The 21,370-nt window shown below is 42.3% G+C and overlaps 1 protein-coding gene and 1 long non-coding RNA gene across 3 annotated transcripts; one reads left to right on the top strand and one right to left on the bottom strand.

Moving 5' to 3' along the window:
* The first annotated feature begins 73 nt into the window (after positions 1 to 73).
* On the top strand, positions 74 to 18,412 carry LOC133487331 (uncharacterized). Of its 2 annotated transcripts, XR_009791290.1 has the most exons (6): positions 74 to 646; positions 1,458 to 1,504; positions 7,887 to 8,009; positions 14,828 to 15,036; positions 16,046 to 16,224; positions 18,215 to 18,412. It is a non-coding gene; the product is annotated as an uncharacterized LOC133487331 (long non-coding RNA). The 2 variants fall into 2 exon arrangements; XR_009791289.1 differs by lacking the exon at positions 18,215 to 18,412 and having other exon boundaries at positions 76 to 646; positions 16,046 to 16,727.
* emx1 (empty spiracles homeobox 1) lies at positions 14,650 to 20,265 on the bottom strand. The gene is made up of 3 exons (XM_061793701.1): positions 19,848 to 20,265; positions 18,364 to 18,548; positions 14,650 to 14,988 (listed from the first exon to the last, which is right to left on the bottom strand). The coding sequence occupies exons 1-3, from the start codon at positions 20,248 to 20,250 to the stop codon at positions 14,824 to 14,826; spliced, it is 753 nt and encodes a 250-aa protein (XP_061649685.1). The 5' UTR covers positions 20,251 to 20,265; the 3' UTR covers positions 14,650 to 14,823.
* Positions 20,266 to 21,370: the final 1,105 nt, after the last annotated feature.

Below are 21,370 nucleotides of genomic sequence, written 5' to 3'. Positions count from 1 at the left end.
TATATATTTTTTAGATTATACATTTATAAAATACAGGGCGGGGGAAAACATCACTATAAGGCTATATAATCCTTCCCAGGTGCTCTTTAAAATATGACTCATGATGTTTATATTTATTCCTGTTCACTGATAACCATTGGAGATCGTCAAATACACGTTTTCCTGGGAAATGGAGTCAAGCTCCCTGGTCAAACCGAATAAGCCAGAGGAAAAGCCTGGTTGAAGAACTACAATACCCATTATACACTTTGCCATTTTAAAACGAAACGTAAACGTTAATGATATGAATGTAAACATTTTGCTGAGCAGCGATTTTGCTTGTCATTAAAAGATTGGCAGTTACAAAATACAAGAATAGTTTGACATGATATTGAATTAGTTTTGAAATAATCCGAATTCTCTGGGAAATGTAAGAAGAAAGCCCCTGGACCAACAGAATGAGTCCAATGCAAAACCTAGTTGATCAACTACATTACCCACAATGCACCAGGTAAGCGATGGTAAGTGCGCCTTTAGCTAGCTACTATAAGGAGCTAAAGGTGTTTCCAAACAGCGATTTTGTTCAGCATTAAAACGTTAATGGTTGATCAAACGGAAGAATATGTTGACAGGATGTGAAATTATCCAACCGTTCCGTTTCGAGCAGGTAACATTTGTCGAACATCGCCAACAAAATGTTCTGTAAGATTGCAGTAGAGTTTCGATAGTTTTTAGCACAAGTGAGAAGTCGCGCTTTTTTTTGTTTTTTGTTTTTTTCTGTAATGACTTTTTATGTCGTGTAAAATGACCAAAATAATAAATCACTGGGCACATTGCCGAATAGGGGCGTCGGTTTTGAGCTCCGAGTTTGACGGCAAAGGACTGAAGTGAACCATGCCCCACAGTATATCCACGTTCAAAATAATAATTCAGTACAATCCGAAGATCTTTGACAAAGCGCATTATGTTTACAATTCAATATGCATGGAATTATTCCAACCATATGTATAGTTTTATCCGGTAAACAAGATGAAGACAGCATTAGAAGTATTAATTGGAATCTTCCACTAATCAAAACCTTTAATACTAAAAGGGCTGACCTAGCGTTTTTGTTTTTTTGTTTTTTGTTTTTACACATCCTTATGTCGACATAGTCACAGAGGAGATTTTCATCCAAATTAGCAGTTGCTGCAATTAAACTCCCGTTAGGGGCCGAAATGATTCCTTGCGCTGCGTTATTAATAATTATCATCGTCATTGCTGGCACCGTCATGACAGAATTTAATTGCAAATGGTGCGGAGAGCGACGGGCAACAGTTTGTCGGAGGCATTAATGAGCAGGCGCCACCTGCCGTGTGGAAACAGCTGCCCGTCGCTAATATGACGATGATAGGATATTTTGACAGTCTGTCAGCTGGAGTAATTCTAATTATTATTATTTTTTAAATAATGACATTTATTTAATCTGTATTGCACAGTTAAAGTCCAGCGATAAAGTGAAGCCGACACCGCGCTTGTGGCCGAGGTAAGCGAAAATGACTTAACTGGCAAAACATCTTGTTTTCTCTTAAAGTGGAAACCTTGCATGCATTGCAATTAATAGCATATATCTATATATGATATTTGAAATATCGATGGTTTTGTAATTTGTCATTTTGATCATTTTACATGAAGCAACATTCATTAGTGAATTTTCCCGCTTGCTTGCTTACCTAGTAATCCATAAAGAGATTTTGTACTTGATCCTAATTATTGAAAAGTCCGGTCAAAGTCGACTAGTCGATGACGTCATTGATATTTTTTCACAGTAGAGTACTGCGGTCCCAAAACGGTTTATGTGGACCCGTTTCAAATGAAGACATAAGCAGATAAAAACAAATAAAAGCAAGTGATTAAAAATACAACGCACGTTTAGGCTGAATCTAGTTGTAATTAGTGGATTGACGCGCATGACCAAACCGTGTGTTAGTGGAAACCCAAAAAAAAAACCCAAAAAGAAAGAAAAAAAAAAACAAAACATTTTGACGATTAATGAACGAAATAGTTATTTCAGAAGTGTGTATCAAGCTGCGCACCCTTTACATTAATCAGCACCCAGAAGGTCGTTGTCAAAAAGGTCGGGGACACCTGCGCCAAGCAGCTTATTATGGCGCTATAAAAGTCCAAAGTCTTGAAGTCTGTGAAGCGGCTGACCGCAGGACGAGATGCTCAAAACACACCGTTAGGGATTTCAGACTTCAGGCTCTAAACATCGATGCGGAGTAGTAAAGTGGACTTGTTGACTAGTCAACTCGCCTGTTCAACCTCGGCGCTCGTTCATTTTTGAGGGATTCAAATGACTTGCGTTGGACCGGACATTTGTCTTTCATGTGTAGCCTACGTAACACACCAACTTCCCTCTTCTTCTTCGGTGTGTGGTGATCATTTCAAAGCTCTGAGAAATGATGCAACTTGGTGGGGGGTGGGGGTCTCTCCACTGACAGTCATAGCAACGTTATGAGGTGTGGGCACACACACACACGGTCGGCGCACCCCGCCAGGCCGGGTCTCGCCTGGACTTGTTCCTAATGACGAGTGCAGAAAGGGGACGGCCGGGGACCACGGCGCTCTCTCAACCTGATGTCAAGCTAATTACTGCAAATTGGACGACAAGCGTTGGTATTTTGCCGTGACGGCGCCGCAGCGCGGCGCTCATCACCTTTTGGAAACGCATTTGTCACCTCGCAAGAGCGGCGAGCGGGTCAAGCTCGCACACGCTCACTCGCCCGACGTGCGTTGAGCTTCTTTTGCCGTCCGAGGGGAAGGAAACGTCTTGAGGAAACACAAAGTCTCTGCGAGCGACCAGCTGGTCCTGTTTATTGGTTATGGTCTATTTTGATGCTAGAGTGGAGAGGGCATACAAACAATTCTTTGAGTGGCTGTCTTCAAGTCAGCCTTTGGGTTTCAAGTAAGAGTTAGGGTTTTAAACACGGGGTAGGTTTTAAAAAAAAAAAAGGGGCTTGAAGTCAGTGGGTAGGGTTTCAAGTAAGAGTTAGGGTTTTAAACCGGTTTTAGGTTTTAAAAAAAAAAAAGGGCTTGAAGCCAGGGTAGGTTTTTAAGTCAGGGGTTAGGGATTCAAAGTAGGGTTTTAAAGTGGGGATAAGGTTGCCAAGTAGGGTTTCAAGTCAGGGTTAGGGTTTCAAATAGGGTCTGTAAGCTAGGACTAGGGTTTCAAAGTAGGGTTTAAAGAGGGTTAGGGTTTCAAACAAAGGTTATGGTTTCAAGCCAGGATTAGGTCTTAAAGTTCACATTTCACTTTAAGGTTTCTAATTAGTGTTTAAAGCTTGGGTTTTAAGCCATGATGAGGGTTTCACATTTGGGTTTTGAGCCTTGGTTAGGTTTTCAAACAAAGGTTTTGGTTTCATATTAGAGTTTCAAAACAGGGTTACGGTTTCATGTTGGGGTTTTAAGCAGGGGTGTGGGTTTCAAAGTACGGTTTTAAAAATAGAACTTGAATTTAGGGTTAGGGTTTTAAGTCAGGTGTAAATCAATAAATAAATAATAAATCAAGCTTAATTGAAAACAATGTGCAGCATTAGCGGCTGGTGAGCAGCGCCAGTAAACATGAGCTGTGGACATGTTCATTAGCGTTGCTAGAAACGGGACCGACCTCGTCCACAGCGGAAGCGCGCCGAAGGCGCCGCGCTTCCTGCCGTTCATTCACGCCCGCGGGGGACGAACATGACCCGAACACATCGGACGACATTCACAATATGCGCACAGTCGAGTGGACTCAAATCAAATCAAGGTCGCTTTGATTGTTGCTAATGTTGTGCAGAAAGCCAACAACGTCAACGTGACGTTTTTTTATGCCAAAGTACAAGAAGTGCCTTCTATGATAAGGCGCCACTGGCAGGCAGCCAGGGGTTCCTGCACCAGACCTTTTAATTGGAGACCTCCGAGCCCCCTCCCGCGGTTACGCCCCCTCCAAGCACCCCCGCCGTTGTTCCCGCGGCTGCGTCGCTCTCGCTAAAGGACGACTTATTAGCTGGCTTTGAGCTTTACACCTGCCAATTTGCTCCAAAAACAGAGTATAAGCAACCAACCCGGGCAGCACGAAAGCTTTTAGTGCGTCAGTCCACTGTTGTTGGCTGTTTGTAATACTTGACGCCCATATCTCGGCACTCAGAAATACGCTCACGCACGTGCAGCATCCTGTACTCTCGTACTACCGCCAAAGGCAGGAAATGAAGTCGACTTTGCGGTCCGGTCCGTGTCGTTTATGGGTCATCCCGCCCGATCCGTGCCATCCACGTCTTGTAACGCTCTCAAAATATGCTTAAAGTCTCAATTTATTGAAGTACTCCAAATGCGTATTGGGCCATCTCGGGCAGTTTTTTTTTGTGTACTGAATCTCTTCATTTGAATAGCAAAACTGAAAGTAACAGAAATTATTATTATTATTATTTTTTTATAGAATTAGCAAATACACAAAATATAGCTGCTAAAAGGATGTTGAACATAAGCACATAGAGCGATTCAACAACAAGAACAACAACAGTCTTTTAAAATTGAACAAATTAAAATCCCCAAAATTATTTAGGTAGCAGGTCTGAGCTGAGATTTTAGTTTTTTTTTTTAGATTTTAGTCAAACATTTATTTTGGTCTCTTTTTTTTTTTTTTTGTATATCACAAAAACCTGGCCTTTGTTAAGAGTTGTCTCCTTTGTATTATTGATTATCGATGTATTATTGAAGAAATAAATAAGTTAAATATATCCCACTGTTTGCTGTTAATTGTATGAATAATTTGGGCAGTTGGCCCCCAAAAACTGCTTGTGCACCTCCTCTGGTAGCACCTTGGAAGCCGTCAAATTTGCAGGTTGACTTTGGGATGTCTGGACTTTAAGAACAATAACCCAGTAAAATCCAGAAAACTCTCATTTTAAATAGGTTGTGCGAAAGGGGCTAATGACTCGCTAAAACCTTTCCCGCAGCCCGAGTCGCTGTTCTGCGGAAATAAATTCTCGACCTTTCGTCGGTATGCCGCGGGAGGCAGAGAGGGCATTCCTGGATGTGGTGACAGCGACCGTGAAGTTTAACACCCGACACACCTATCCAGGCTAATGAAGAATGACGTGTGCATATTTAGCTTTTTCCTGCTCTTTTTCCAACCTTTCAGCGACACCGGCGACTTTATTGCATGGCGCTCGCCCCGGGAAGCGTCAGATGGTCTCAGACCCGGGAAAAGGTCACGCTCGGCTGCTCGCCGATTAAGATCCGTCTCCCGCCAGGTGACGGAAGCGTCCGCCGGCCCCAAGTTTTTTGGTTTCAATTCCAAGTGCGCACTTGAGATAGCGATCAGCGCGTTAGCGCCAAACAAGCCGTCCATCGAGAATGGACTTAAGCGACCTGTTTGAAGGGCCTCATCAAGAAAATGTTATGTTTTTGTTTTTTTTTAAATTGTGAGTGACATAGACTTGAATTTCTCTTTCACCCGAGATCTCACAATATTCAAGTCAGGGGCATCGGCTTGAATTTCTTGCACCCAGAAATCCCCCAAAATTCAAGTTTCTCTTCCACGCAGAGTTCCAACCAGAGACGTTTCGAGGCAATTTTGGGGGTGCTGAATTATGACTACACGGAGAAATACACTAATATGGCCTAAACCTTAAACCAGGATATCGAAGAATTTTTTTTTTTACTTTTACCACTCAATACCAACACACTATTATCATTACCAGTCCTGCTTTTTGCTGCATTTAATCATCGGTCAGTGTTTACATTGTGAGGTAGGAGTAATCTGATGTTTTTTTTTCTAGTGATGAAATGATGGAGGTGGTCCGAGACAGAACCGAACCACTGTCCACTGTTTGAATTGGAATGAGAGAAGTTACCTAACCCAGACGTGACATGGGGGGGGGGGGGGAAAAAATAGTCCGTTAACATTTTGACTGCTTTCAAGACAGAAAGAGAGAGGAGCTCACATATTAGTATTCAAAGTACTCACAAATGTAATTTCTGTTTACCTGTTGTGCATTGCTTTGTTGGGGAGGGGGAAAAAACGGACAGAAAAGTAAGTCCAAGGTCCACTTATGATACTCGCTGTAGGGGGCTGCTTGCCTTTAATGTGCATGTAGAGGAGCTGCTGTATCAAAATGAGTTGTCTTCCCCTCCAAAGTTTGGGTTACAAGATGTTGATTTTATGATTCCAATTCCTTCCTCTTTTTCTGTGGCTCAACGTTGAAATACCCTTTAGCAGATTGGAAGGTTGACTTTCCCCATCAAGTGTTGTCCCATTTTTGCAGAAATGTGGGAATGGAATTGCATGGAAATGTAGGAAATTGATCCTGCCTGGCTGGGAGCTCAGCACCCCTGAACCCTGAACCCTGAACCTCTGGCCCTCCAATTGCTCACAAACGTGGACTTGAATTTCTATTTCGCGCAGAGATCAAGCAAAATTCAAGTCACAAACAGAGACTTAGATTTCTGTTTAACGCAGACATCCCAAAAATTTAAGTCAGAGACATAGACGGCATTTTTTCACCCCTTTCGCACTGACCTTGCGCATCTTGTGTATAAATTACTGATGAAGGATGGGGGGTGGAAGTCCACCTAATTATTGAATGGCTTCCTACATATCAGCCTCGGCGTCTCTGTTTGGCCGAAGGGCAGTGTGAAAGGGACTTCTGATACTACATCGGAAGTCAGCAAATTCAACATCAACCCCCAACACGCGTCTCCGTTGTGTTTGGTTTCTTTCTGCAGCGTCGGCCCTCGTGGGTACACAGACCCCTCGTCTCAGGATGCCCCGGGCCGCCGGCTGGTAATTCAATTGTTTGCCTGCTGCCCCGTGCCTTAGCTTGCGGTTGATCTAATTAAATCAACGGGTTCGCACGGCAGCGCGGCCTTTCTCCGCGGTAATCGGCTGCTCGTTAGAACTCGCTGCCGCAAACAAATTGCGTAATTACCCCTAAAGTGGCGTCTATGTCAGGGCCTCGTTTTGCCGATTCGTCTTTGCTCATTGTTGTCGTTTCGCTGTGCGACTCGGCATAATGGGTCATTAAAAAAAAGCTAATTGGATGGAGCAAAAGCAAAGTGGCGTTTGAATTTTGTTTGTTTGTTTACTTAGGGCTATATTTATTTGTAATAACCTAATCAAGGACTGGCCTGTCAATCAATTAGACGATCAAGAGCTCGACTGGAGGCAAAGGCGCCAGCCAGCGTCGCGTGATTAATTTGCCGTTTGTCGGTACTGTGACTCGCGGCGCTTCGAAAGTGAATACCACACACAACTGTTTGACGCATTTTCAAATGTGTGCGTGGCAATTAGCATATAGAGAAATGTCCCGAGTTTCAAATCTTTCCCAATAACGGCAGCATTCGTTTTAATGGCTTTCATGATTCGAGACTGTGCTTGCTGATTATTCATTCGCACGGCGATTCCAGCAAGATTTCCCAATACCGTGTAGTTAAGCGAGTGATTAATGCAAGTTGGACAACTTGATACTAATTTGTAAAAAATACTGCCAAATAAAAAAATGTCCATCCTAAAATTGCTTTTACTAAGATCCATTTGTTCCATATCATTTCATTCAAAACTGTACCAAATCAACCTATAGCAAATTAATCTAGGTTGCTATATCAACAATTATAGACAGGACATATTCATTTAAACAGAACCAGGTAATGCCCGGTACAACCCAGCGATAGAGCCGCGACCTGCGGATTGCATTCAGTCAGCAGGCCAGAAGACGCTTCGCTCATTTGTGAAATAATAAAATATGTCAAGTGTGATCGCAGGCTCTCGGCTTTCGGAACGCCCTGGCGATATGGCGTTCGTGCAAACTGGCGGAGGATGTCTCACGCCTGACGGGTACGTGGCGGGCTGCTGCACGTGGGTTCAAATCGTCTTTGCTTTTTCGCAGGCACCGGAGTGAAGTCGATCTCCCGTCCGTCACGTGCCGGAAAACGAAGAACTTCGTCCGGCTGGCTCTTCTGGGATGCGGCCATCTTTGCGAAGGCCTGACAAGCGTTAGTCCTCCACCCAGGTGTGTTTGGGATTCCTAACTGCGGCGTGAGTAAGGGGAGGGGCGGGGGGGTTTGCAGCTACTCTCCTCAATGTCAGCTCGCCCTCACTGGCGTTCAATAGAGCGAGAACAAGATGTTCGTACGGGGCCCCTCAGTGATGGATCGCACTGCTGAGAGCAAAGTCGGCAAAGTCAGTCCGTCAAAACGCAAATAAAAGGCAACATTTTGAAGGAAAACAGAACATTTTCTTTCTGGACTCATCAACATGTTTACATGCTGTTAGAGATCATCCGATTATTAGCAAAACCAAACTTAAAGGCCCCATATTTGACCAAAGCAACTTTTTCTACTATTTGGGATGTGATATTGTCTCTACGGTGCCTCAGTAAACATGTGAAATATGAATTCAAATGGTGCCCGCATGCATTCCTGAGTTGCTGACGTTTTTATGCCCATAGGAAAGGACAAAGCGGACACAAAACTGGCTCAAACAGAAGTAGCTTTCAGAGGGGCCTTTTTTCTGGACACTCGTATGACAAAACCAATTGACACTTTTATACTAAGCCCATGTTAGAGAGTCACTCTATGGAGGTCGAAAGAGCCAAAATATGGCACCTTTAATACATTGAAGTTAAGCAATTGCATCTTCTAGACTTCGAATTGGAGTAGAGCAGACTAAAGTCACGATTCCACCAAGCGGTTCGGTTCAGTTTGATTGTACGGTTGGATCGATAGATAAACCTTGAGCAGTTGGGCATTTTTAGGGCAATAACTGTGTTAGCTATATTTAAAAAAAAAAAAAAAAACATCGTGTTTACAAGGCGTTATAGAAAATCCAATGATTTCTGAAACAGAATCTGTAAATGTGTTGAAATTGTACCAATGCGACTACATCCAATTGGAGAAGAACAGACCAAGTGGTACGGTTCAGTTCGATTGTACGGTCGGGTTTCGATAACACTCAAAGCATAATGACATCGACTCCTGACTCTGCCATTAACCCTTTGTGACGCCGCCTCCTCTCAGGCTCCGATGAGTGTGTTTGTGCGTGGTCTAATTAAGACAAGGCAGCCCGACGTGTTTATGAGCTCCCTCATTAGGCAGCAGCTCTTCCTCGTTAGGCGAAGAGGCGATGGAGCGAGCTACTTCTCGGGAGCTCCCGCTGCGTTCACCGAAGGTGGGATTATCCTCGGAGATGGGAAAAATCACATTTGCGGCATTGGGGCCTTGGATATTGACGGAATTGGCAGAGTCACTTTAGAGGTCGCTATGGTTTTGCCGTAGTCAGAAATGCCTGGAAATTTGTGTGAAATCAACCCCCAGAGCCAGTTCCACTGAGCAACATGAAATTTGGTGGGCATGTCTATCATGAGTAGACCCGCAAAAATATCTACAGAACCCTTACCTGAAAAGACACATCTGCCACTTTTGCTTAGTAGCACTGTCTAGATTTTATTTTGTTTAAATTCAGTCCCCAAGGATAGTTTCATTTAGCAACATGAAATTTGTCAGGCAGCTCTATCAAGAGTAGACCCATAAAAAAAAAGTCTCAAGAAACCATGCCGAAAAGGCACAGGAAGTCGATCTATCATTTTGCATTGAAGCGGCCATTTTAAGCTTGTTTTTACAACAATGCAGAATCAGCTTCACGTTTTTCTGGATTGCACCATTTGGAAGATGCTAAACTCATGATTGAACCAGAATTCTGCATTTTATCAGACGCATGCTATGCTAGCGTGTTTACCCACTGTGACATACTGTATGTACACTGTTAGACACACTTGGGCTAAAGAAAATAACCACATCTTCTCTTGAGGTTGTACTGTGTGTTGGTGTGATGCAGTTCATTGTATGAAACCTCCTAATTGGTCTGCTAGCGTTACGGCTTAATGTCTAACTTTAGCCTTTAGCATTGCGTGTTTTTTCGGTCGCGTTCTCCCGCCATCTTTTGTCATCGCCAAATGGCACGAGCTACCTCTCTATATTTGCCAAAATGTTTTAATTCCGGCTGGAAATAGCTGCCGTAGCCATATGGCGGCAAACTCCAGACATATGCGCTGAAAAGACGCCTCCCGTTCCGACGGAGGAGACAGTTTTGCACTTTCTCATGGAGAAGAGATGCCGCCCAAAAAAAAAGACACCTGAACGCTCCCCCAACCGCCCACCTACACAATTGCCCCACTTCACACCTTGTATTCTGCCATCTGCTTCAGCTATTAGTAAAGCTCCACTCAAACTTTGCCAAATTGGCATGTTTAAAAATGCCTAAAACCCTCCCAATTTGTTTGGTTACACTTTCAGATCTTGTCATACAACTGCTTGTTCTTGTCTGGTTCCCACAGGGAACCAGACAGACTTGGGTTGCCATAGTAACAGGCTGATGCCCAACAAAGACCTGTGAATGAGAGATTTGCGGTGCCAGCCCGTATCACTGGACACACTAATGCCTTTGACGTTTACAGCCAACATCTTACAGCGATATGAGGAAATCATGCAAAACAAATGCGAAGATGCTCAGCTAACATACAATAGCATACAGATCAGCAGAGCAAAAGTCAACCACCAATGGAGACAATAATCTTAAAGTGTGAAACTGTTCGCTCTCTTTTTACTATTATTATGGGAGCTCGTAGCTAGCCACTTTAGCTTAGCTTGCGAAGCTTTATAGGCTAGGCCTCACACATACAAGTACATTCTCTAATTGAAGCAGACAAATGTGTGCCTGTTGGTTTTTGACAGATTCAAATGATTATGCAGATACTAGGCCCTATAGCACAACGTTAGCATTTTGAGCATTTTGGTTTGGGAGCTAACCACAGCATAACATTATTTATACAGGTAATAAGTACATTGCTTACCTCGGAGTAGACAAAAGTGTGCCTGTTGATTTTTGTGGGAATGAAATAACTATGCGGCCAACCGCCTGATAACTGAGCCTCAATTTACTACTAATAATTAGTTAGTATTTTGGTTAGGGCGCAAACAAAATCATAGCATTATTTTACAAGTCATACAAGTACAGTCAGAGGTGCCCCATATTTTCAGTTCGGCATTTGCGGATTCAGATATTTGGGGGTAATCCATCCCCCATTATTCGTGGAAAACCCCCACTTTTTCGCAGTATTTTTTTTCCTGATCCCTCACTTATTCGTGTTTTTTTTTTTTACCCCATCTCCCGCAATTATAATGCATGTCAATTATCCACTGTACATCGCTTACCTTGGAGTGGACAAAGGCTTGCTAGTTGATTTTTGAGGAATTCAAATGAGTGTGGCCAACCATGTAGTAACTAGGCCTCACCTTCAAAGCATAACATTAGCATTTTGATTAGCTTGTTTGAGTTCCTGCCTTTGGGGCACTCGTAAGGCACGGTACCGCTGCATCTGGAACAGTTCTCACTATGACAAAATACAAACCACAACAAATGTTACAGTGCTGCTTTCATTGTGCTTGCACTTGATTTTCACGTACGCTACCTTACATCCACCACTGTCGACTGCGACATTGCGGTGTTTGTACGCTGACCGCAGCAACGGAGACAATTGAACAGGATGCCACATGCTGTGTACGTTGTCAAAATTTCTGTGAACCTTCCTTTTTTCGCAACCTGAGACAGTTTGAACATTTGTATAACTACAGTGAATTAGGACTAATCCGAATGAATATGTATTTCCCCAATGTGTGTGTCTACTGCATGATTATCATGTTTTTTTAAATCCAATAATCCCAAATGGCGGGTGTGTACTATGCTAATTAACGAAGCCGCGATTTGTCATTAATTGCGCTTGTTGTTGCATGACTGATGCGGCGTGACGTTTATCGCGCGAGGTGGCATTTTGTTAAGCGGAGGAAGGAAATAACATCTGCTCTTTAGCGCGTCAAGCTAATAATGGCGCAAGAAGACGGTCGCTTGGCGTTCTTCACCTTCTCGTCAAGGTGTCTGTCATCTGGTGACACACACACACTCGTTTTTCACGGAGGATTCCCATCCCCAAACGTGCTCTCTGCTGACACAGATGATGAGAGATGTGTTGTTTGATTCTCTGCTGAATTGTAAGCAGGCAGAGCTTCATTTCATGGAGCCCAATAGTTTTGAAATTCAAGATGATTCAAAATATGAGATCCCCCGTCTACATTAGCTCCAACCCCTAAATGTGTTCCAACTTCTTCATGAGACAGTTTGAGATCTACCTTTGATGAGATCCGCAATCTGGATGAGGCCTAAAATGAGGTCCACTATCTACTCCAGTACATCACAGTACAGGAGATCAACCGACAAAATGAGCTGAAATCCACTCTCGAGATGAGATACAACATTTGGATGAGATCCACAATCTAGATCCCAACCACTGTGCTGTGAGGTTTCCATCCTCACAGTGATGATCTATAGATCCACCTTCCTGATTATACTTCAGGAGAGATCCACCTTTCCGTCAAGGTCCACTGTACAGATGAATCTCATTTGAAATATGATCTATTTTCTAAAAAAATAACACCATCTAGATAAAATAAATTTTTTTTAGATGTCTTGTAGCAGTTGTGCATGCGAGTGTAATGCCTGGATCAGACTATAAGATAAATATGATCTGTCGCGATGGCTCTATGGCAGACAACTGCCAAAAAATCCTGCCGTGTGAAGACTGGTAACACTACACGACATATATTACCATATCGCTGTATCCTGTCTTTTCTGATCAGTGGGCTAATCTTGTCAAATCAAGCACCGTCGGGGGAGACGCTACAGGATACGACCGTTATCATTGCAGGAACAACAACACAGTTTTAATTGTGGCAAAAAAGAAAAGAAAAAAAAGTTTGGTTGGTTTGGGCTGTCCATTTTTCAAGGAGAGCTTCAGGTAATGTTCACATACTTTTAATCCTGTTAGCAAGCAGGCAACATAACGTTATGTAGCTAGCTTGATAGGTAGCTTGTGCTAGCACTAACATTACGCCGGTGTTCTGTCAATTCATCGTCTAAAGTTTGGGTAAACGTTTTTTGCGTGCGGATAAATGTGGACAACCGAGGGAGGCGAGGCGCTGTTGCAACACACAATCCTATTGGTCCACATCAAGGTACGCTATTGGAGCTTCTGAGTGATACGTCACATTACACAGAAACCATCCCAAAAAGAAAATCAAACATGCCAGACTTTCCATTTTGCCGTCATAGGGCCAAGTTAATGATCGTGGATTGTATAACACTACAAGGAGTTTTGTCGTTCTCAACAAATATGTTGGGCCCCATTTGGAAAATCATCTGCGATAGCAAATCGGCCCTAAAATCTTGTAGGCATAAGTGAGTGTAAGAAAGCGCCTGTGATGTTTGTCTCGCAGAGGAAACTTCATTGTGTTCATTCATTGCGCACCAGCATACGTACAAGTTGGATGTCCTGAAAGCCAAAACAGTCCTTCACAACACACGTTTTGTGTTCTTTGTCCAAAAAACTGAGAAGAGCCGAGGTGTTTTTAAGCCCCCTCCTCCCCATTTACTCCAGCTCCTCTTGGTTTACAAAACAAGACATCAAGGTCACACATCACGGCTCATCGCTAAAGCCTCGCGGTCATTAGCGACAGATTCCTTCCGTTTCGTTTGACAGGTGATTACTGAGGCCTTTGGCGCACAATGGCCGGCTACTTTCCCTCTCCGTCTGTTTCATGTGTGTGCGCCGCGACTCGGGTAACGCACCTGACACCTGCGCAACTGCCCGGCGACATTCCTGACACGTCTGTCTAAATCGGCGCTTCCCTACAAGCAGCCGCGGAAGGCCACTTCCTGACACGTTTACGCTATTTTGTCTCCTCGCGTCAATTCGTTCAAGAGACTGCAAAAGCGCTAAGACCTTGTTGTGTCTCGACGTGCGGGCGGAGGCCTTCATGTCATCTTAGTGGTATATTATAATTTATATCAAGGGAAACTAAAGTGTAAAACTAAATATTTTTGAGAAATGTAGCAGAAAACTTAACATTGTGGAGCAATCACACATTAGAATCTACTCCACAACATTGTGGAGCGAAAGCGCATTACATTAGATTTTATAAGAATAAAGTGGGGGAAAGAAAATCTTATTTTGCAGTCGTTTCATTTTGAGAAACAAGTAATTTTATAATAAAAAAAAAAAAGATGCATTATGTAAACATGTAACTATGTTTGTTGCACTGTATGTGTGTTTAATTAGTTTTTATTGCATTTGCTTTTATTTTGCCGTTTCACTCTGCTAACTGCAGCCAGGTCGGCAAGCCTGTTCTCACTCGCCTTACCGGGATAAATAAAGGTTAAATAAAGCTGCTAAAAGAGAAGAAAAGTGCGCTTAAAATTTTTTGAATAAAACAAAAGAAGATTTAGTGAAAGTAAAGTGAAGAAAATGTAGCAATAAAGGAAAAACTTTCTTTACATTCTACTTAATTGTCTTGATTACTGTATGTTTTGATACAATACTGTACAGCACTATTTTTCTTTTTAATGAGCACATTACAAAAAATGTTGGTGTTTTGGGGTGACGGGAACGTATTATCTGCATTTTAATTTTGCTGAGAAAAGTTGCTTTGATTTGATGAGTGATTTGAGTTGCAAGCGTGGTCACGGAACGAATGAAACCCGTAAGTCAAGGTACCGGCGTATTTGCTCTCCCCTGACTCGGATCAAAGTAAACCAAGGTCGACGACCTACACAGCAGCTTTAATGAAACAACAGCACGAGAACACAACGAGGGGGGTCCGTCTCAGTCGCGTTCGTTCGACGTTATACTTCATCATGTGACATCATAAATAATGTTGTTGGTCCTCGTGAGTCAGTCAGCAGTGTTTTTGGTTTTCTGTGATTTTCTTTTTTTTTTTTTAGTCCTCCGAAGTGACGTCGATGTCCTCAGAGCCGGTCTGCTTGGTGGCCACGCGCCACCTGTTGATGTGGTGGTTGCCCTTCTTCTGCTGCGCTTCCGGCCCGTCCTCCTCCAGCTTCTGCCGCTTGTACTTGGTCCGCCGGTTCTGGAACCACACCTTCACCTGTGTGCACACGAGGAGACACACACTTCAGCAAGACAACTGGCTAAGGTGAACAAATATTGTGTACACAACATTGTGTAATTGCCACGTCCGTCTACTCCACGCAACATTGTGGAGCGACCACATCAAAGTCTACCGGAATATGTACATTGATGCTCACAACATTGTGGAGTGACCGCATCTTATTCTACTCCACACAACATTGTGGAGTGACATGTGAGTCTACTGGAATATAAACATGGATGGACACAACATTGTGGAGTGGCCATATATCAGCGTCTATAGGAACGTTTATGCACAAAACATTGTGGAGCAACAATATGTCAACCTCTACTGTAACGAAAATATAGATGCACACAACATTGTGGAGCGACCACATCAAAGGCCATTGTAATAAATACATGGACGTACACAACATTGTGGAGCGACCGCATGTTATTGTACTCCACACAACATTGTGGAGTGACATGCAAGTCTACTGGAATATAAACATGGATGGACAACATCGTGGAGTGGCCACATGTTAGCATCTAAAGGAACATTTACACACAAAACTGTGGAGCAACAATATGTAAACATCTACTGTAACATAAATATACAGTCGATGCACACAACATTCTGGAGCAACCACAAAGTCTACCGGAATATGTACATTGATGCTCATAACACAACATTGTGGAGTGACGGCATGTTATTCTACTCCACACAACATTGTGGAGTGACATGCGAGTCTACTGGAATATAAACATGGATGGACACAACATTGTGGAGTGGCCATATGTCAGCGTCTATAGGAACGTTTATGCACAAAACATTGTGGAGCAACAATTTGGCAACGTCTACTGTAACGTAAATATCGATGCACACAACATTGTGGAGCGACCACATCAAAGTCTACTGTAATAAATACATGGATGTACACAACATTGTGGAGCGACCGCATGTTATTGTACTTGAACGAAACAACACTATATCAGGAGTCCTACTTAAAATACGGGTTTATCGCAACAGTTAACTCTCACGCACCAAGTCCGCTCTAATACAGATGCCATCGTAGGTTGCTGCTCGACACGGACAGAACTACTTTTACGGAGTTCAAAGTCTACTCTCATTGGGGAGCTACGGAACTGCAGTCTGGTCTGGCTGCCCACAATAACTCCGACTCCCACTCCTGCATCGCGCCCACAGTGGACGCACCACGAACGGCGAAGGAGGAAGCAGAAGCAGAAGCAAGGCGTGCGTACATACATATACACACACACACACACACGCCACCACAGCCGGTCCGTGAAAAAAAATGCCGACTCCTAACCGGTCCGCGGTGCAAAGAAGGTTGGGGAACACTGTCCTACAGTATATCTGCATTACTGTTTTTATGATCTCGGGCATTATGAAATGAACATAAAGCAAGTGATTCTTAATCTTTAAGTCTTCCATTCATGCAAACTGCTGACTCGTCAGCTGTCTTTTTAATTGGCCATTAGGCCTCATCGACACACACATCACTCACGCACACCTTCATCCAATAACAGCGTTAAATATGTCACACGCTATTTTGGACTTGTGCAAGTAGGGAAAGTTGAGGGTGTAAATGCCATCATTACGACTAGCAATGAAAAGTCTGCTTTGACCGCATGATGTGATAGCGATGCATTGCAATTTCTTCGATTCTTCCACGTCGACGTTTTGGCGTTTCATTTGTCAAAATATTTGGCAAGGATTCATTCGCCGACATTTAACAGATGATTGTTTTTTTTGTTTTTTTTTGATGAAGCTGTACTTGGAGTGTTTCTCTTGCTGCAGTTCAAATTAAATTACAATAACTATTCAATTTTTTTTCATATATATATATATATATATATATATATATATATATATATAATTTTTTTTTGGGGCTACTTAGACCAGGGATAGGCAAACATTTGATTATTCAATCGGTCAAATGAGCCATGTCATTTGTAGATGGTGGGGGGGGGTCTCATTATAATGTAATTATAACTATTTAGCCCATTTAATAAAATCCAAAATTAAATTGATTTTACTGTAATTACTGTAAATCAATCAACCAATTATTCAATAAGTGAATGAAAATAAATAATGAATACATTTAAATTTAACTATTTGATGGAAAAACTAAAAATTTAATACAAAAAACTATTATACTGTTAAATTTACAGGACTCTTAATCATGTAAATGCTTAGCGGACCGGATTAAATAATGGAGTGGACCGCATGCAGCCCACGGGCCATACTTTGCACACCTTGTAAAAACATTACTACAACCACAATAATAAATTAGCATTGTTAAATGAATAGTTATACGTCAAAATAAATATTTTAATTTTTCAACTGTTTATATTTAAAGTTCTAAAGTTCCTCTTCAGTACCGCTATTTATTTGTTTGTACTTTGCTTCTGTTTTAGTTCATGAATTGAATTTCCCTCACTGGATGAATGAAGTATCTACTGTAGGTGTCTCAATAAAAAAGTACAAATTATCCACAAAGCCATTGTAAAATACTATTTACTTCAATAGTTGTTGTTGTTGGCCGTCAAAAAAATGCTTTTAACGCAGTGGTGTTCGAACTACAGCTCAGGGGCAATTTGCGGCCCACCATATATATTTTTTTTTTAGTGGCCTCCGTCATAAAGTCAACATTTGCCGGTATTGTACTACAGTACTGATATTTTCTACACCGGTGGGCAAGGCAGGAGAAGAAAAGAAGCACAGTGCAGCCTCGCATATTCGCCGTTTGGCATTTGAAAATTCACCTTTTCGCTGTTATTTTACATTACCCTCATTTTTCGTAGAAACCCCCGCTTATTCACTTTAGTTTATTTTTTTTTTACCCGATCCTCCGATTATTTTGATTTGTTTGAAAACAAAATTAGAATGAGCGTCAATTATTTGCGGCTTTTCGCTAACCCCGCGAATGGCTGGGCTCCACTGTGATTTTGTCGTCATCTGTCACTTCCTTGTTTTCAACCAATCACACATCAGTTGGTCGCAGCAAATGTGCAGAAGGGTTCTCTTCTAATGGCGTGCACAACCTCTAATAGACGGTATACATATACAATTTAATATTTTTTTTAAATTACCTACATGGACTTCTTTAGTGTGTTAAATAAATGAAAAATGTCAAATACTTCGTTGGATTTTACAACGTGCGGCTCTTGGAAGCAAAAGTTTGGACACCCCTGTATGTTAAAAACATCTCGGATTTCAGGTATAAGTGGCGCCATTTCCCAACTATCGCGATATTTGAGAAAACCAAGTCCAAATATGGTAGCGTCGTAAGAGTGCAGTCCATGTGGAAGGTCTCGCCGTCGGGTGAATGATGCCCGGAACGAGCCGTTATTGGCCCTGGCGACTCACCTGCGTCTCGGACAGGCTGAGTCCGGCGGCCAGCTGCTTGCGTTCGGCACCCACCACGTAATGGTTCTTGTCGAAGGCTCGCTCCAGGCGCAGCAGCTGCGACGGCGAGAAGGCGGTTCGGATCCGTTTGGGCTTGCGGGCGAACGGGCCGTGGAGGAGCAGGCCGTCCTGGGAGACGTCGTGACCTGCGCACACGACGAGACGGAGGCTGAAAGCGGACGTCCGGTTGGCAGGTGAGCTGTTAGCACCTGCTAGCAAGTCTCGTTGCGCCTCAACTTCCGCAGGTGGAAGCAGAAAAATAATCAATGCAAATCATCTTAATTAAAAGCTTGCTTGTCTTCATGGCACTCAACTTGTTTTTGTTTTTATTTTTTGTTTTTTTGTTTTTTAACCGGGCAGCTTGTTTCACGTCATTAAAATGTCGACTTTGCCATTCAATTTTTATTTCATATAGACGAATAAAGTTACAAAAAGGGGCACACGGAAGTAGATTATTTTATACAAAACAGTTAACAAATAAGTGCGATCTGTTTTAAAATGATATAATTTAGATATTCCTATTGTTAAACTAGAGAGAAAATCTGCCGCAGCTCAATAATTAATAATCTACCTTGTGTATTTGTTTTTGTCAAGATGCTTTAAAAAGACGTGATTGCTTTGTAGATATAGCACAGGTTCATATTTTATGATTCGAATTGAATTGTTTTGCGTTCAGTGTTGCCGTTTCGCTTTTAAATACATTGCAGTCTTGCTAAATGCAATTTTAGTCTTCAGTTAATTGGTCATTTTAAAAAAAAAAACATCATGTTATTTGAAATATTTACATTTGAGTGGGAGTATTATTTTAGGGCCTGTCGATAAAAGAATATCAGTATGAGATTTTTAATAGTTACACTTCTTATTGAGTATGATTTTTTTCATGACATTGCAACAAATAACTTTATTCGTATCGTTGAATTTCGTTTACGGGTATAAAACATGCATAAAAATAAAACGAAAATATCAATCAGTTTTGATTGAAATTGTCAGGGAGGAATTCTTTAACCATTTTTGTGCTTGCAGTTTGCAATATAATAACAATAAATAACTGTTACAAAATGAACAAATTCAAAATAGCGAAGATGATTATTTATTTGCAAATCCACAATTGTATATTGGGTGAAGGTTATGCCGTTGTTCATGCTTGAATTCTCCATTTGCTGACTACTTGGACGAATTGAATTGAAGTATAAAAGCAATCATTTTGATCTTGTGCAGCAGCGTGCTCGTTTACAAAACAAATTGACACTAAACGCACTTGGCGGAAAAAAAAAAAAAAAAAAGTACTTCATTGATCATGTACGTAAAAATGTTGTAAACACTTCTCCACGAAAATAATCCTGGAATAATATACATGTGCAACCGATGTTGGAATTGAGTACATTTAATTCAAGGACTTTTTTTGGGGGGGGGGGGGTGGTCTGTGCGTAAACGAGCTGCCTTACCTTGAAACCTGTGTCCAAAGAACCGGTTCCGGAGCACCCAGGGGTAAAAGTTGAGCGGGTCTCGGTGCTGCACGGAGCCGAAGAAGTGCGCGTGCTGCTGGCTGTGGTGGTGCTGGTGCTGCTGGTGGGGGTGGTGGGCGTGATGGGGGTCCGCGCCCAGCGACGGGTGGCCGCTCACCGCCTCGGGGAACACCAGCTCGGCCGGGGTCGGGTAGAGCGAGCGGGCCGCCGCCGCCGCCGCAGCCGCCGCCGCCGCCTGGTAGCCGCCCATCAGGGCGTCCGCGGCGGGGCCGGCGTAGCTGAGCGCCGTGGGCCGGACGGGGTCGTCGGCCCCGGCCAGCGGGTTCTCCTTGGCCACCAGAGCCTCGATGGTGAAGCAGCGCTTGCCTGCGGGCGCGAACATCTCCGAACAGGAAACCAGTCGGGATTTTTCCTCTTCTATGTATATATATTTATTTATATATATATATAATTGTTTTGTATTTTTTTCCTCTTTTCCTCCTGCTAAATCCTCTTTTAGCGACGCATGTCGAGCTTTTCTTTTGTGGCTGCGCAGCCTGGAGATGTTCCTTGAAAAGTCAACAGTGCTGCAAGTCCTCCTTGACGCTGGCTCAAGCTTTTTTTTTTTTTTTTTTTTTTTTTTTTTTTTTTTTTTTTTTTGCTTCTGTACGCAAAGCTGCACAAGTGTGCACCACCACCACCACCCCCTGCACGGGCGCTGATTGGACCACAGCACCTGCCAATCAAGCCTATAGAAACAGTCTGGACAAGCTCTTTTGTGAAATCGCCGTCTTATGCATATCGACGTCTCAAATATGAATTTTCAGCGTGCGACGTGTCCGCCAAATTTGCAGAGGTCGCTTCTTTTTTTTGTTTTTGCCTCGTTTTACTTCCGTTTGTCTGCTTTCTGTGCATCATCAGCTCAGCATGAGAACATTTGAATTCTCATGAACAGGTTTGATGGTTTCTTATTTATCTAAAAGCACAATGAATCAATATTTTTATCATAGATTTCAAATGTTTATGATTTTAATTCGTGCCTTTTTAAGCAGTGTGCTTTTAAAGATGCTATATTCCGACTGCACTCGCGTTTTTTTTTTGGGCGTATAATTCAAGACAATAAAATCCAGTTTCTAAATTTTGGGGTGGTTTTTTTTGTTTTTTTATTTCGTTCATCCCCCCCACCCCCACCCCCAGAATGTATTTTAAGATGTACTCATATAACTTAAATTTAAAAAAAACATGCAATTTATTTTTATTTTTATATTGAATTGTTTTTTTTTTTATTCTTTCATCACTTTTTTCCTCGTTTTTAAGAGGACGGAATAGCGTATGGCACTATGAATACGTACTACTAGTAATCCTTTTTAATATTTATACTAATTATTAACAACAATAACTAGTGACGATAATGGGCCTTGGGTTTAAAAAAAACTAAAATAGAAACTGATCTTCTTGTAGTCTCGCCACATTAGTGTTGAAGTTTTATTTCAATAAATGTAATCCAAGTGTGTAGACGAGTT

This window comes from Phyllopteryx taeniolatus, chromosome 13 (assembly GCF_024500385.1).
Source record: "Phyllopteryx taeniolatus isolate TA_2022b chromosome 13, UOR_Ptae_1.2, whole genome shotgun sequence".
Taxonomy (NCBI): Eukaryota; Metazoa; Chordata; class Actinopteri; order Syngnathiformes; family Syngnathidae; genus Phyllopteryx; species Phyllopteryx taeniolatus.
This window is presented reverse-complemented; position numbering and strand designations above follow the sequence as displayed.

Bases quoted from the DNA above. Each gene is read 5' to 3' on its own strand.
- emx1 (XM_061793701.1), bottom strand. From the start codon at position 20,250: ATGTTCGCGCCCGCAGGCAAGCGCTGCTTCACCATCGAGGCTCTGGTG. The intron at 18,549-19,847 runs GTAAGGCAGCTC...TCGTGTGCGCAG, and splicing joins CTTTGGACACAGGTTTCAAG to GTCACGACGTCTCCCAGGAC. The intron at 14,989-18,363 runs GTGAGTCGCCAG...GTGTGCACACAG, and splicing joins TCAGCCTGTCCGAGACGCAG to GTGAAGGTGTGGTTCCAGAA.